General features: G+C 41.4%; 1 protein-coding gene across 1 annotated transcript in view; it reads right to left on the bottom strand.

Moving 5' to 3' along the window:
• Positions 1-1,140: 1,140 nt before the first annotated feature.
• Positions 1,141-15,161, bottom strand: part of LOC130107250 (arf-GAP with GTPase, ANK repeat and PH domain-containing protein 1-like) — a 46,140-nt gene continuing 32,119 nt past the window's right edge. Inside the window, exons 18-20 of the mRNA XM_056273760.1 lie at positions 2,618-2,840; positions 2,055-2,361; positions 1,141-1,425 (exon numbers count right to left, since the gene is read on the bottom strand). Coding sequence (XP_056129735.1) covers positions 1,141-1,425; positions 2,055-2,361; positions 2,618-2,840 — 815 coding nt within the window. The remainder of the gene's footprint in view (positions 1,426-2,054; positions 2,362-2,617; positions 2,841-15,161) is intronic.

The raw sequence follows: 15,161 nt of genomic DNA, 5'->3' as shown, positions 1-15,161 counted from the left end.
TGAAGAATGAGGAGCGGGAGGATTCTGGGATTTGAAATGCTAGTCAATGACTCATAATTCCACGCTAACGTATAGGGTATTATCGTGTTTGCAGAATGTGCGAGTTAATGATCGTGTGAATTTTTTTGTTGTTGATTTTTTTTTTCCTCCTCAATTGTAACCCTCCATTTACCCCATTCTCTTGAGCTGTCCAGTTGCTGCTCCACCCCATCTGCTGATCCGGGGAGGGCTGCAGACTACCACATGCCTCCTCCCATACATGTGGAGTCACCAGCCGCTTCTTTTCACCTGACAGTGAGGAGTTTCACCAGGGGGACGTAGCGTGTGGGAGGATCACGCTATTCCCCCCAGTCCCCCCTCCGCCCCGCCCCGAACCGAACCGAACAGAACAGGCGCCCTAAGGAGGTGCTAGTGCAGAGACCATGACACATACCCACATCCGGCTTTACCACCCGCAGACACGGCCAATTGTGTCTGTAGGGACGCCCGAACAAGCTGGAGGTAACACGGGGATTTGAACCGCCGATCCCCATGTTGGCAGGCAACGGAATAGACCGCTACGTCACCCGGACGCCCCCAGTCGTGTGAAATTTTAGCAGCGGCGCTCATAATTCTGCAGCGGGGGAAACACTGAATAGTAAATTATTGCAGTCGTTTCCTCAGTTGTATGTGGAACATGAATCCTCATCACGCAGTGTGAAGAGCAGCTCGTGGCTCGTGGACGTGGCCGCTGGAGCATCTTGGTGTAAATCTATTTGTCCGTTTCACTGTCTGTTTATAAAGTCAAAAAAACAGGGAAAAGAAACACTTTTTTTCTTTTCTTGGAACGACGTACTCAGATCTGTGGTTAGCCTTCGCCATTTGCAGTAGGGACTTGCTAACCTGCTGGCCAACCTCCACCCTGACACAAACTGTCAAAACTGTACCCCAGCAGCAGCTTGCTCTCGTCGGTCCTGTGGTCTACAAGACACCAGTTTATCGATAATATTTCAGTGAACACTGCGGGGGCGAAGCCACATGCTCTGTACTGGCGTGCATGCGCGCGCACACACACACACACACACACACACACACACACAGACACAAACACAGAGACACACACACACACACAGACACACACTGCACCACACCATACTGTGATTATGACACTGCCCTTCTAGTGCAGCTACTGTGACTGGAGCCGGAGGCACTACTCTTGTGCGAGATCTTGAGGGTGGTAGAAACTGATGGGCCCGGTGTCATGGCAACTGAGAGGCTGGGTGTCGCAGTTACCGAGAAGCTGGGTGTTTTGGCGAGGAAGGGGGCTGGTTCATTTGGGCATCCATATTGGAGCATAATGTCAACACACTCCTGGCTGCCGGCGCTGCGGGCCGCCGCCAGGGCCGTCTGTCCCAGCGCATCACGATGCCGAACATCACAACCGTACTGCGTTTGATGACAGGAAGACAGGAAGACAGACATGGGGAGGAGAGGGAGAAACAAGGAGGTCATATCCACTTCCTGTATTACTGTTACATTTACTCATTTAGCAGATGCTTTATGCTTTTTTTCCCTCCCTTTCCCTCCCCAATTGTATCAAGCCAATTACTCCACTCTTCTGAGCTGTCCCGGTCGCTGCTCCACCCCCTCTGCTGATCCGGGGAGGGCTGCAGACTACCACATGCCTCCTCCCATACATGTGGAGTCACAAGCCGCTTCTCTTCACCTGACAGTGAGGAGTTTCACCAGGGGCACATAGCGATCACACTATTCCCCCTCCCCCTCAAACAGGCGCCCCAATCGACCAGAGGAGGCGCTAGTGCAGTGACCAGGACACATACCCACATCCGGCTTCCCACCTGCAGACACGGTCAATTGTGTTTGTAGGGACGCCCGACCAAGCCGGAGGTAACACTGGGATTCGAACCGGCGATCCCTGTGTTGGTAGGCAACGGAATAGACCGCCACACTACCCGGACTCCCCACTTTTATGCTTTTTCAGACGCTATCTAATAATAAATGGATGAGACCTCCGGTAAGATCAGCAAATGCGGAGAAGTGGGATGAAAACTTACCCAAACAAGAAGCTGTGTCATAACCACGTCGGCCAGCATACAAGCAGCGTGCAGGGCCGTGCCTGGGAGTCTGGCTGACATGGGGGATGTGGCGGTGAAGGCCAGGTTGGCTGGCGGAGTATTGATATCCTCCTTGGTGCAGTGGGCCAGGAGGAGGAGCAGTTTCGGCAGATTTCGCTCCATCACAGCCAAGAGCAAATGGCCAGATAGTGTAATGTCCGACCTTTCGCTCGGTGAAAGAGGAGGCAGCTGGGCCACAAACAACTTCTGCACATATTTAGCTCGGATCCATGACTCTCGTTCCTCTCTGGGCCAAGAACAACAACAACAACAACAAAAAACAGTAATAAAATGAGGGTGAGTTTGGGTGGAGCAGGAGGCTGTAAAAAGGGACAAGCTATACAATAGGAGATTTTTACAGTTACTCCTCCATTTTGTGCTGCCGTTGAAGCAGAAGGTCTATGCACTGTACGTGACTAATACCTATGTGAAAGTTCACAAAAGCAGTGTCACCCACAAGGTCATCGCAATACTGTCCCTCTTAGCTGACCCTGTTCCCTTACCGTGTGGCATCAGGTGTTGGTTTATGGTGACCTAGTGTGCGCCCCTCCCAGATACTGTTGACCATGTGGTTGCCAATGGCACTGAGAACCAACGTGAGCTCTCGTGGAAGGTCATCCAAGTCAAGGGAACGAACACGTGACAGGTGGGTGCCCAAGTTCCTGTGGATCCCAGAGCACTCAATGCATATGAGGGCTCCGAGGTTCAGGCTGGCCCATGTAGGATCTGGTAGGAAGAGGACATGATAGCGCCAGGGTTAAGTCTGTTTCTATTTGAAATGACCTCAGGGGAGATTTACTGAGAATTTTCCTTTTCTTTTCAAGATGCCAGCGAGTGAAGATGGGAACACATTGGGTGGTTTAAAGTTCGATTATAACACCAATTTGGATATTGCAACTGATTTTCAAGCTCATGGAGCATCCGCACCAATTTGCACAAAATAGGTCAGTTCTCTATGGACAATCGGCACACATTATCTGGTAATGTGCAGCGGTTTTAAGATTCAAACCACTCGCCTCTCTTTCAAGACCTCAACTGTTTGGAGTCGTCACAACGATGTCAAGCATTTGATTTTTACAACCGAAATCTGGACAAGACCAAGCTCATCTCTGATGGCAGTCAGAACAAATGTGTCTGCCTATGAATGTAATCTGGGAAAGTCAGTTATCAGATGTGTGACACCAAGTCTGTTCCCAGTGGTTTGGGACTTTAAAAGTCTCTAATGTATTCCCAGCTTTAAAAGTCGTCTGTTCGGACTCAGTGCTGCAGTGCACCTTTGTTCAGAAGACAACTGCATATGAATCTGACGTATGAAGTGAAACAGTGAAATTCTCTCTGCATGTCATCCAAGCAGGCCTACATACACTAGGTCCTGCAGAATGAATTCGGTCTTCCCCAAAACCTCTGGCCCCCAAAAATGTTGCGTTGAAATTAAAAACTCACCATTCAATCTATTTATATATTCAATTTAACAACATCTAAGACGGTGAGGGAAAATGTCTCAATGAAAGACATTATAAACATCTTGATCATGAAAATAACAAGTCATCAATGTTGTTAAATATCATTCTACTTAAATTAAACATTGACAGAACATCCGGCTACGCCAGGGCTTAAGCTGATGTGTGAATACCCAGCTCTGCCAGACCCATAACTAAAATAGCCTAAAACAGAGATACAGTCAATACAGTCTACTACTACTACTGCTTTCGGATGCTCCCCTTAGAGGGCGCCACAGCGGATCATCCGTTTCCATCTCTTCCTGTCCTCTGCATCTTCCTCTGTCATACCAGCCACTTGCATGTCCTCCCTCGCCACATCCATAAACCTTCCTCTTCTCCTCTTCCCTGGCAGATCCATATTCAGCATCCTTCTCCCAATATACCCAGCATCTCTCCTCCACACATGTCCACACCACCTTAACCCACCTCCACCTTCCCACTTGCCTGGTCTTAACCATCCCTGTGTCCACAGCTTCCGTGAAAAGAACGTTCTCAGTACTGAAAAGGGTAAAACGTACAGAAGAAGCAGCACTGGACAGGCTCGTCTGTCAGCCTTGGCTTTAGTCTCAGTTGAGAAAGAACTTCTTATGGAGTTGAGGTCAAAGGACAAACTGTATGACCCAGCAATTGCACCCTTTGTTAAAAAGGGTCGCAGGATGGACTTTATTTTCAAGTGATCTTCATTTGGCGAGTACGCAGCTTTTTCAATAATTGGCTGGTTTTCTATTTCTATTCTATCTCCAAATTATGCCACTTTTGCTGGTATCTGCGTTTTTATTTGTAAGGAAAAGTTTCAAAACGCGACTCGACCCCGGAGAGGCAGCTGATGATGAGATGAGTTTGCTTTTTCTGTTTTTAAGACAATCTGCAGGACAACTAAAAGTTCCCCGTTGCTTACTGCAATGTCTAATATTTAAGGTTCAATCATTTATTTGTTCTTAACATTCAGCGTTCTTCGGCAAACATGTTTATAAAGATGAAAAACACTTGGATTTAAATTTATACATGGCAAAATTATAAGGTATGGCATAAACCAAAACATAAGAACTCTTGCAGGATTGATAGTTAATTTAACAGTATCAGGATATGAACACACTGAACGTTATTAGTTCTTATATCCGTAAAGAGGAAGAAAATTATTAATCCGTTAAAAAGACAGAATTGTTCAGTAGCATTACTTCTGGAGACCCATTTGAATGACAAGGAACACAAGAAGCTGAGAAGGAATGGGTGGGGCAGGTTTTAAAGTGCATCATATGAAAATGGAAAAAAGAGGGGTCGCAGTTTTGTGTCAAAGATCATCAGGTCTTCTCCCAGAGAAAGTACACGAAGAAAAAAAGAGGCGGCATATCATGGCTGTAGGTATAATTGGGAATATAAGTATAACTATTTTCAATTTATATGCGCCGACTGAAGATGATCCAGGATTCCTCAAAGAAACTGCAGCACTTCTAGCACAGTATGCAAAGGGAGAAATAACAGTGGGAGGGGATTTCAATTGTATTGTGAATCAACGCCCATCTGAACGAGGATCTCACATGCAAAAAGCTTAAGTACTACACAGTATGATAGGGAGCTTGTGCTTGCAGACGTTTGGCGCTTAAAACATCCTAAGGGGAGGAACTTTGCATTTTTCTTAATAGTGCATAATGGCTGCTCCCAAATAGATATTTTCTTTGTTTCGAAATGAGATGCTCATAAAGTTACTGAGTGTCACACTGAACCCATAACCATTTCAGATCACGGACCAGTGGTAATGTCAATACATTTGGAAACAGAAGGGAGTGTCCAGGTGGCGTGGCGGTCTATTCTGTAGCCTATCAACATGGGAATCACTAGTGTGAATCCCCGTGTTACCTCCAGCTTGGTCGGACATCCCTACAGACACAATTGGCCGTGTTTGCAGGTGGGAAGCCGGATGTGGGTGTGTCCTAATCGCTACACTAGCGCCTCCTCTGGTCGGTTGGGGTGCCTGTTCAGGGAGGAGGGGGAACTGGGGGGAATAGCATGATCCTCCCACGTGCTGCATCCCCCTGGCGGCACTCCTCACTGTCAGGTGAAAAGAAGCGGCTGGCGACTCCAAATGTATCAGAGGAGGCATGTGGTAGTCTGCAGCCCTCTCTGGAACGGCAGAGGGGGTGGAGCAGCGACCGGGATGGCTCGGAAGAGTGGGGTAATTGGCCGGGTGCAATTGGGGAGAAGAAGGGGGAAAAAATAAAAATAAAACATTTGGAAACAGAAGCATTTTAAACACTGGGGGTTGAATGTTTGGAAATTAAATGATTGCAATGTTTGAAAATAATTATTTGGAACATAATGATAACAAAGAAGTTTTATTATCTACTTTATGGGATGCAGCAAAACTAGTACTTAGGGGGAAAATAACAGCACTCTCACAGGTTGAAAAAAGAACATGACAAGCAACAATTAGATTTAGAAAAATGTATACAAAAATTGGAACGAGAACACAAAAAGACAAATAATGAAACCACTCTGAAATCCCTTGGCCAATACAGATGGATTTAAATGACCTACTGACATACATTACATTACATTACATTACAGTCATTTAGCCAACGCCTTTATCCAAAGCGACTTACAATAAGTGCATTTAACGTAGGAAATCAGGAGAACTACTAGTTATCAGAGGTCATAAGTGCATCTTCTCTCTAAACAAGCATCTAAGAGCAAAACCAGTGCTAAAGTAAAAGCGCAAAAAAGAGATTTTTTTTAAATGAGTGAATACAATAAGTGCTAAGAGCAAGTTAACAGGGTAGTAGTTCTTGCAGAGGTTTGTTTTCAACCTGCGCCGAAAGATGGGCAGCGACTCTGCTGTCCTGACATCAGTGGGGAGTTCATTCCACCACTGTGGGGCCAAGACAGAAAAGAGCCGGGACCGGGTCAATCGGCAGCAGGGGCCTCTGAGTGACAGGGCAACCAGGCGTCCCGAGGCAGCAGAGCGAAGTGGTCGGGTGGGGGTGTAGGGCTTGACCATGGACTGGAGATAGGAAGGAGCTGTTCCTTTCACTACCCTGTAGGCTAGCACCAGAGTATTAAACTGGATATGAGCAGCTACTGGGAGCCAGTGTAGGGACATGAGAAGGGGAGTTGTGTGGGAGAACTTACGGCGGTTGAACACCAGACGAGCTGCAGCTTTCTGAACAAGCTCCAGAGGTCTGATGGCCGACGCCGGGGTGCCAGCAAGGAGGGAGTTCCCGTAGTCCAGCCAGGAGATGATCAGAACCTGGATGAGGACCTGTGCTGTCTCGTCGGTGAGGAATGGGCGAATCTTCCTGATGTTATAGAGGAGAAATCTGCAGGAGCGAACAACCGATGCAACATTTGCAGCAAATGACAGTTGATCATCCAGGATCACACCCAGATTCCTCGCAGTCCAAGTTGGTGTCACCACGGTGTTGTCAATGGTGATGGCCAAGTCTCTCTTGTCCAGATTGAGCTTCAGGTAGTGTGTCGCCATCCACTCCGAGATGTCAGTCAAGCACGCAGCAATGCGTGTCTCTACTTGTGTGTCAGAGGGAGGAAAGGACAAGATCAGCTGGGTGTCATCGGCACAACAATGGTAAGAGAAGTCATGCGAGCGAATAACAGAACCCAGGGATGTCGTGTCCAAGAAGAAAAGGAGAGGACCCAGAACCGAACCTTGTGGAATGCATATAGTCAGTCTGCCTAAAAAGCTGTGCCTACAAAGTGTAGGTAGAAAAGGAGAGGACCCAGAACCGAACCTTGTGGAACGCCTGCAGTCAGTCTGCCCTACAAAGCTGTGCCTACAAAGCTGAAGGCACACTACGATTTTCTAATCAGAGGTGTTATGAATCAGGAAACAGAGGGCATTTCAGTAATGTAAAGCACAAGCAAGCCAGGTAGTTCCGAAAGTTGTGAGTCCTTGCTCTGAAGAAACAGTGTCTCACCCTAAACATAGTGGAAGCCTTCTCTATTTATTACAAGGCACTCTATGATTCACCTGTGAAAGATGATAAAGCAGAAAAAATAAAACTTTACTTGGAAGAATTAATCTAAGTTAAATGAAAAAGAGTCAAATCATTATAGAACCAATCACAAAAGAGGAAATTGAAAAAGTTATAAAGAATTTGAAAAAGAACAAATCACCGCGGATAGACGGGTACCCAAGGGGATTTTACAAATGTTTAAGGAGGAGATAATACCCCTTCTGCAAAGAGTATTTTATTGTGCTTTTCAAGGAGAAAGATCCTCTTAAAATATGGTCAGAAGCAATATCTCGGTGATTCCCAAAGGGAAAGACCCTACAAACTGTGCTTAGTGAAACTTACTGACCTGTAAGTTTGCTCTGTAGTGATGTAAAGATACTGAGCACAATAATGGTCAAAAGAATCCAGAGGTATATTAATAAATCAATTAAACCAGATCAGACAAGTTTCATACTTGGGAGACAGGGAACAAACATTAGATGAACCATGAATATAATCTCAGCGGCACAAAGAATTAAACAATCTTCAGTGCTTGTCAGCTTAGATGCTTAGAAAGCACTTGATAGAATAGATTGGCTATATTTAGAACATACACTTGAGAAAATGGGATTTCATGCAGACTTATTAAATGGGTTGAATTACTGTATCCTGGGCCACTGTCAAGGGTTCAAGTCAATGGGTACACATCCTAACAATTTAAATTGAAAAGGGGACCAGAAAAGGATGCCCTTCATCCCTATTATTATTCACGATTAGCATAGAGCCGCTAGCAGAAATGATAAGGGAGAATCCTAGAATATATGGAATATCAGATGGAGGAGGATTGCATAAAATATTGCTGTATGTGGATGATGTCATTCTGTATATTAGTGAACCTCTAACCTCTATCCCAACACTTTTAAAATGTTTGAAGGATTTTGGGATAGCGTCAGGTTATAAATTAATGAATCCGAATTGGAGGCTATGATGTTCTGTGGGTAAATGGCCATCTCAGTTCGATAGGGAGGTTTCATTTAAGTGGTCAGCACAAGAATTTAGGGATCTAGGCATCATGTTCACCCCAGAAACATCACAGTTATACAAAGCAAAGTATAGTAAACTGATTGCTCAAACAAAATTAGATTTGGCATAATGGGAGATTCTCCCCCTCTCTGATAAAGATCAAACCATGTCACAAATATAGAAATGCTTACAATTACACATGTCAGGGAATACTCTGGATATAAAAGAAAAATGGGAGCTGGAGATGAGTGTTATTATTGAAAATGAAACATGAAAAGAAATTTGAGAAAAGCCCACTATAGAAAGGATTCAATTGGAAATTAAATATGAGGTATTTTAGAACTCCTTTCATTGTGTCAACAAAATATGACAAGTAAAACAAATTTGTGCCAGGGGGATAGTAAACATATTTGAGATTACACATTTTTTTGGGATTGTCCAAAATTGAAGTCATACTGGGAAAGGATTTGTGGAAATACTTGCCATTTTGAACATTGATCTAGCATTAGACCCATTGTATTATATTACTAGAAGAACCCCGCTACAATGTAGTGGTTTGGTTATCCACCCGTCTAAATCTCCCTCCTCTTCATCCTGCCAGCTCACCGCCTTCCCCCTGCCCCTAAACCCCCCCCCACTCCAACTCCCTCCCCCCAAATGCTCAGAATCATCTGAAATGCCGAAAAAAGTGGTTTACCCCCCCCCAAATGCTCAGAATCATCTGAAATGCCGAGAAAAGTGGTTTTTAGCCATTTTTAGAACATGCATATTTTGCATAATTATGCATAATTATTTTAATTTTCTGCTATTTTTCTGGTCCTCTCTGGAACAATACCTACCACCTCCCAAAAAAATTAGGATCATAAGTGCATTTTTGCAAAAATGCATATATTTTGCATAATGACAAAACATTTCTAAGTCCCAGAAATGTTTTTTTATGTAGGTGAAAAAATCAAAGATGCTCAGAATCATCTGAAATGCCGAGAAAAGTGTTTTTTTTAGCCATTTTTAGAAAAATGCATATTTTGCATATTTATGCATAATTATGCATAATTTCAATTTTCTGGGATTTTTCCCTTACTCTCTGAGACAATACCTACCACCTCCAAAAAGAATTAAGAGCATAAGTAGGGATGGGCATCGTTAGGATTTTATCGATACTACTACTCTTATAGGTACTGCTTATCGGTTCGGTACTTTATCGATACTCTTATCGGTTCTTTTTGATTATTATGCAAGAAAAAAAGACACTTAATTAACGCTTTATTATTCTATTATATAACCTTATATAAATATAAACAAATATTATTTATTCAGCAGCAACAGCAGCAGCAATGTTTTAAATGCGTCTGAATTATAGACTTTATAATCAACATTCAACAACAACAAATAAGATAAAAAATAAAAGTAGATAAAGATAAAGAAAAAAAATATATATATTAAAAATAAATTTTTACAGCAAAAGGCTAACAGAAGTTCAAACAAACAAGAACCTAGAAACTTATCCTAACAGTTCTTCTGCAGAAAAATCAACATATCTGTCTTCTCCGGCAGGAATCGTGATCTCTCCTGACTTATAGTGTCCCCGGCTATTAGCCTAGCTAACTCCGTATCTATGGCTTATATATTTGTAGCTAAACAATTAGCTAAGCAATTATATTTTATTTATTGGCCTATTCGTAATAATTCGTTATTAGCCTAGCTAACTCCGTATCTATGGCTTATATATTTGTAGCTAAACAATTAGCTAAGCACGTATATTTTATTTATTGGCCTATTCGTAATAATTCGTTATTAGCCTAGCTAACTCCGTATCTATGGCTCATACGGCTTACCTGCAGTGGACGTGGATGGAACACTACGAGCAAAGCAGTCGAAAACTCCGCATTTCTGCAGATTAATACCATGTTTCGACAAAAGATGTTTCGACAGATTGCTTGTATTGCCACCCTTACTGGCAAATGATTTGTTGCACTTGTGGCAACGAGCGTTGTTGTCATCGACTTTTGAAAAATATACCCAAACTTTTGAACGTTTAGTTCTCTCCGCCATGATGAGCACTTGAGCAGAGCTGTCTATGCGTGTGTGAGCGAGTGTGTGGAGCACAGCACAGCCCCGCCCCTCGCGCAGTAAGAGAGAGAGACAGAGAGATGGAGAAAACGGCAAACAAGATTATGTTCGCGACGTTTAAATTCCTCGAAAAACACAATTGCCACAATATAAATCTCACTCCATGATTTCTCGAGTACCTACCAACTACCGATAGCAGAACCGAAAACGTCGGATCTTAAAAATGCTCCAGTTTTTACTAATTTAGAACAGGTTCCCGTTTAGAACCGGGTTTCGGGGAGCATCCCTAATCATAAGTCCTTTAGTTTTCGGTCCCGCTATCTACACTAACACACACACACACACATTACGAAAATATAAGTAGATAGGTGCATTCCTTGATGGCGCCATGGATAAGAGAAAGGTTTACTTGCTGCATATTCTTGTATTGGTGACAGAAAAATTATAACTTCATCTTGACTCAAACCACTGCCACCCACTCAACATCAATGGCAAGACAGGTTAATGAAAGTTTACTCAATGAAAAAAACAACAGCACACTCCATGTACAGACAGTTAGGTTTTTAAATCAGTGGGTTCCTGTAATTGCTTTTTTTAGATTAATAATGTGATAAGATGCTGTACTGACTTAATTGGGAATTTGGCCAAGATTAACATTTGTTTCTTACAAGGTATTGTTACTTTATTATATTTATTTATTTTTTATATACTATACATTTTTGGACATTCCTTTCTATGTGGATGCACATAACACCAATTTACATTTCTTTGTTTGTTTGCTGAACTGTAAATAGGTTTCATGTTTTCCTGACAAAGTAGCTGTGTATAATTCAATTGTTCATAAGTATAAATAACCATTTTGTTAAAGAAAATAAAAAAATGACAGTTTATTGGTCATATCACCCCCACCCCCGCCCGCAGCCACATATACCCAAAGGTTTGGGTCAACTTGTAGAAACAGTTCATGCAGGGCTCTTTCTTTTTGTAAATTGAGGAGGTTTTAATGTGTTTGCAAGATTTTGAAATGATAGAGGGGGATTGGTAGATATTTTCCTTAAGAATAATAAAAAGTTAAAAGAGTTATTTTGCCATTGCCTGCATATGTGCTGCATTTTGAGGTGCAGATCTCTAGTTACTCTGTCTGATCTCTGTCCTTAATAAACACCTCAGTAACTTTGTTTTTAACTAACATCCACTTTAGAAACTATATTGGATAAAGTTCATCCATCCATTAACCAAGCCGCTTATCATGCTCTCAGGGTCACGGGATGCTGGAGCCTATCCCAGCAGTCACTGGGCGGCAGGCGGGGAGACACCCTGGACAGGCCACTAGGCCATCACAGGACAACAACTCTGTGTGTGTGTGTGTGTGTGTGTGTGTGTGTGTGTGTGTGTGTGTGTGTGTGTGTGTGTGTGTGTGTGTTGTCAACCCTGTGTGTTGTTCGTCATATAAATCCGTCTAGAGTTCCTGTATAAAGACTGTTTTCTAGAAGTTGGTTACACTTTCTGTTACAGAATGAACCCAACCAGTCCTACAAAGATCAGGGAAATGTAACTCAACGCTGACCATATTCACAGAAGGTTGATTCAGATCACCTGGACACAACGTTTCATCACTCAACTGTCAAACCCATGTGTCAATCAATGTTGTGTCATCTGTCAAACCCATCTGTCAATCAACGTTGTGTCCAGATGAACTGGTTCAACCTTCTTTGATTTTCTCACCTGGATTACTGAGCATGCATCAAGACATCCTGACCATATTGTTCACCTTATCCACCTTATCTCATATTTCATCTCTTTTTACTATTTCATCTCTCTTTCTTTCTGGATTCTGTCACTCATAGTGTCACTTGAACAGTGTCATCAAAACTTAACCAACACAGTTAACTTTCCACTTCACAAACTAAATCCATTCTTATTCTAATTTTGCAGACTTAGTGAAGCATTTATGTTTTTATGTGCTACTATGTGTTGATATAATTGCTATAATATGTTGATATAATTGCTATAATATGTTGATATAATTGCAATAATGTTGATATAATTGCTATAATATGTTGATATAATTGCTATAATGTGTTGATATAATTGCTATAATATGTTGATATAATTGCTATAATGTGTTGATATAATTGCTATAATATGTTGATATAATTGCTATAATATGTTGATATAATTGCTATAATATGTTGATATAATTGCTATAATATGTTGATAAAATTGCAATAATATATTGATATAATTGCTATAATGTGTTGATATATTGCTATGAGTTGATATAATTGCTATAATATGTTGATATAATTGCTATAATGTGTTGATATAAGTGCTATAATGTGTTGATATAATTGCTATAATATGTTGATATAATTGCTATAATGTGTTGATATAATTGCTATATGTCGATATAATTGCTATATGTTGATAAAATTGCAATAATATATTGATATAATTGCTATAATGTGTTGATATATTGCTATGAGTTGATATAATTGCTATAATATGTTGATATAATTGCTATAATGTGTTGATATAATTGCTATGTGTTGATATAATTGCTATAATGTGTTGATATAATTGCTATAATGTGTTTATATAATTGCTATAATATGTTGATATAATTGCTATAATATGTTGATAAAATTGCAATAATATATTGATATAATTGCTATAATGTGTTGATATATTGCTATGAGTTGATATAATTGCTATAATATGTTGATATAATTGCTATAATGTGTTGATATAAGTGCTATAATGTGTTGATATAATTGCTATAATATGTTGATATAATTGCTATAATGTGTTGATATAATTGCTATATGTTGATATAATTGCTATAATATGTTGATAAAATTGCAATAATATATTGATATAATTGCTATAATGTGTTGATATATTGCTATGAGTTGATATAATTGCTATAATATGTTGATATAATTGCTATGTGTTGATATAATTGCTATAATGTGTTGATATAATTGCTATAATGTGTTGATATACAGTGGTGTGAAAAAGTGTTTGCCCCCTTCCTGATTTATTTTTTTGCATGTTTGTCACACTTAAATGTTTCAGATCATCAAACTAATTTAAATATTAGACAAAGACAACACAAGTAAAAACAAAATGCAGTTTTTTAATGAAGGTTTTTATTATTAAGGGAAAAGAAAAATCCAAACCTACATGGCCCTGTGTGAAAAAGTGATTGCCCCCCCCCCCCTGTTAAAATATAAATTAAGTGTGGTTTATCACATCTTTGGAAAGCTGAGTTCAATTTCTCTAGCCATACCCAGGCCTGATTACTACCACATCTCTTCTCAATCAAGAAATCACTTAAATAGGACCTGCCTGACAAAGTGAAGTAGACCAAAAGATTCTCAAAAGCTAGACATCATGCTGCAATCCAAAGAAATTCAGGAACAAATGAGAAACAAAGTAATTGAAATCTATCAGTCTGGAAAAGGTTATAAATCCATTTCTAAAGCTTTGGGACTCCAGCGAACCACAGTGAGAGCCATTATCCACAAATGGCGAAAACATGGAACAGTGGTGAACCTTCCCAGGAGTGGCCGGCCGACCAATTTACCCCAAGAGCGCAGCGACGACTCATCCAAGAGGTCACAAAAGACCCCACAACAACATCCAAAGAACTGCAGGCCTCACTTGCCTTAGTTAAGGTCAGTGTTCATGACTCCACCATAAGAAAGAGACTGGGTAAAAATGGCCTGCATGGCAGAGTTCCAAGACGAAAACCACCGCTGAGCAAAAAGAACATAAAGGCTCATCTCAGTTTTGCCAGAAAACATCTTGATGATCCCCAAGACTTTTGGGAAAATACTCTGTGGACTGACGAGACAAAAGTTGAACTTTTTGGAAGGTGTGTGTCCCATTACATCTGGCGTAAAAATAACACCGCATTTCAGAAAAGGAACATCATACCAACAGTAAAATATGGTGGTGGTAGTGTGATGGTCTGGGGCTGTTTTGCTGCTTCAGGACCTGGAAGACTTGCTGTGGTAAATGGAACCATGAATTCTGCTGTCTACCAAAAAATCCTGGAGGAGATTGTCCGGCCATCTGTTCGCGACCTCAAGCTGAAGCGCACTTGGGTTCTGCAGCAGGACAATGATCCAAAACACACCAGCAAGTCCACCTCTGAATGGCTTAAGAAAAACAAAATAAAGACTTTGGAGTGGCCTAGTCAAAGTCCTGACCTGAATCCGATTGAGATGCTGTGGCATAACCTTAAAAAGGCGGTTCATGCTCAAAAACCCTCCAATGTGGCTGAATTACAACAATTCTGCAAAGATGAGTGGGCCAAAATTCCTCCACAGCGCTGTAAAAGACTCACTGCCAGTTATCGCAAACGCTTGATTGCAGTTGTTGCTGCTAAGGGTGGCCCAACCAGTTATTAGGTTTAGGGGGCAATCACTTTTTCCACACAGGACCATGTAGCTTTGGATTTTTTTTCCCCCTTAATAATAAAAACCTTCATTTAAAAA

The sequence above is a fragment of the Lampris incognitus genome, chromosome 2 (genome assembly GCF_029633865.1).
Source record: "Lampris incognitus isolate fLamInc1 chromosome 2, fLamInc1.hap2, whole genome shotgun sequence".
In the NCBI taxonomy this organism is placed as follows: domain Eukaryota; kingdom Metazoa; phylum Chordata; class Actinopteri; order Lampriformes; family Lampridae; genus Lampris; species Lampris incognitus.
Note: the sequence above shows the minus strand (reverse complement) of the source record. Positions and strands in the feature narration are given on the sequence as shown.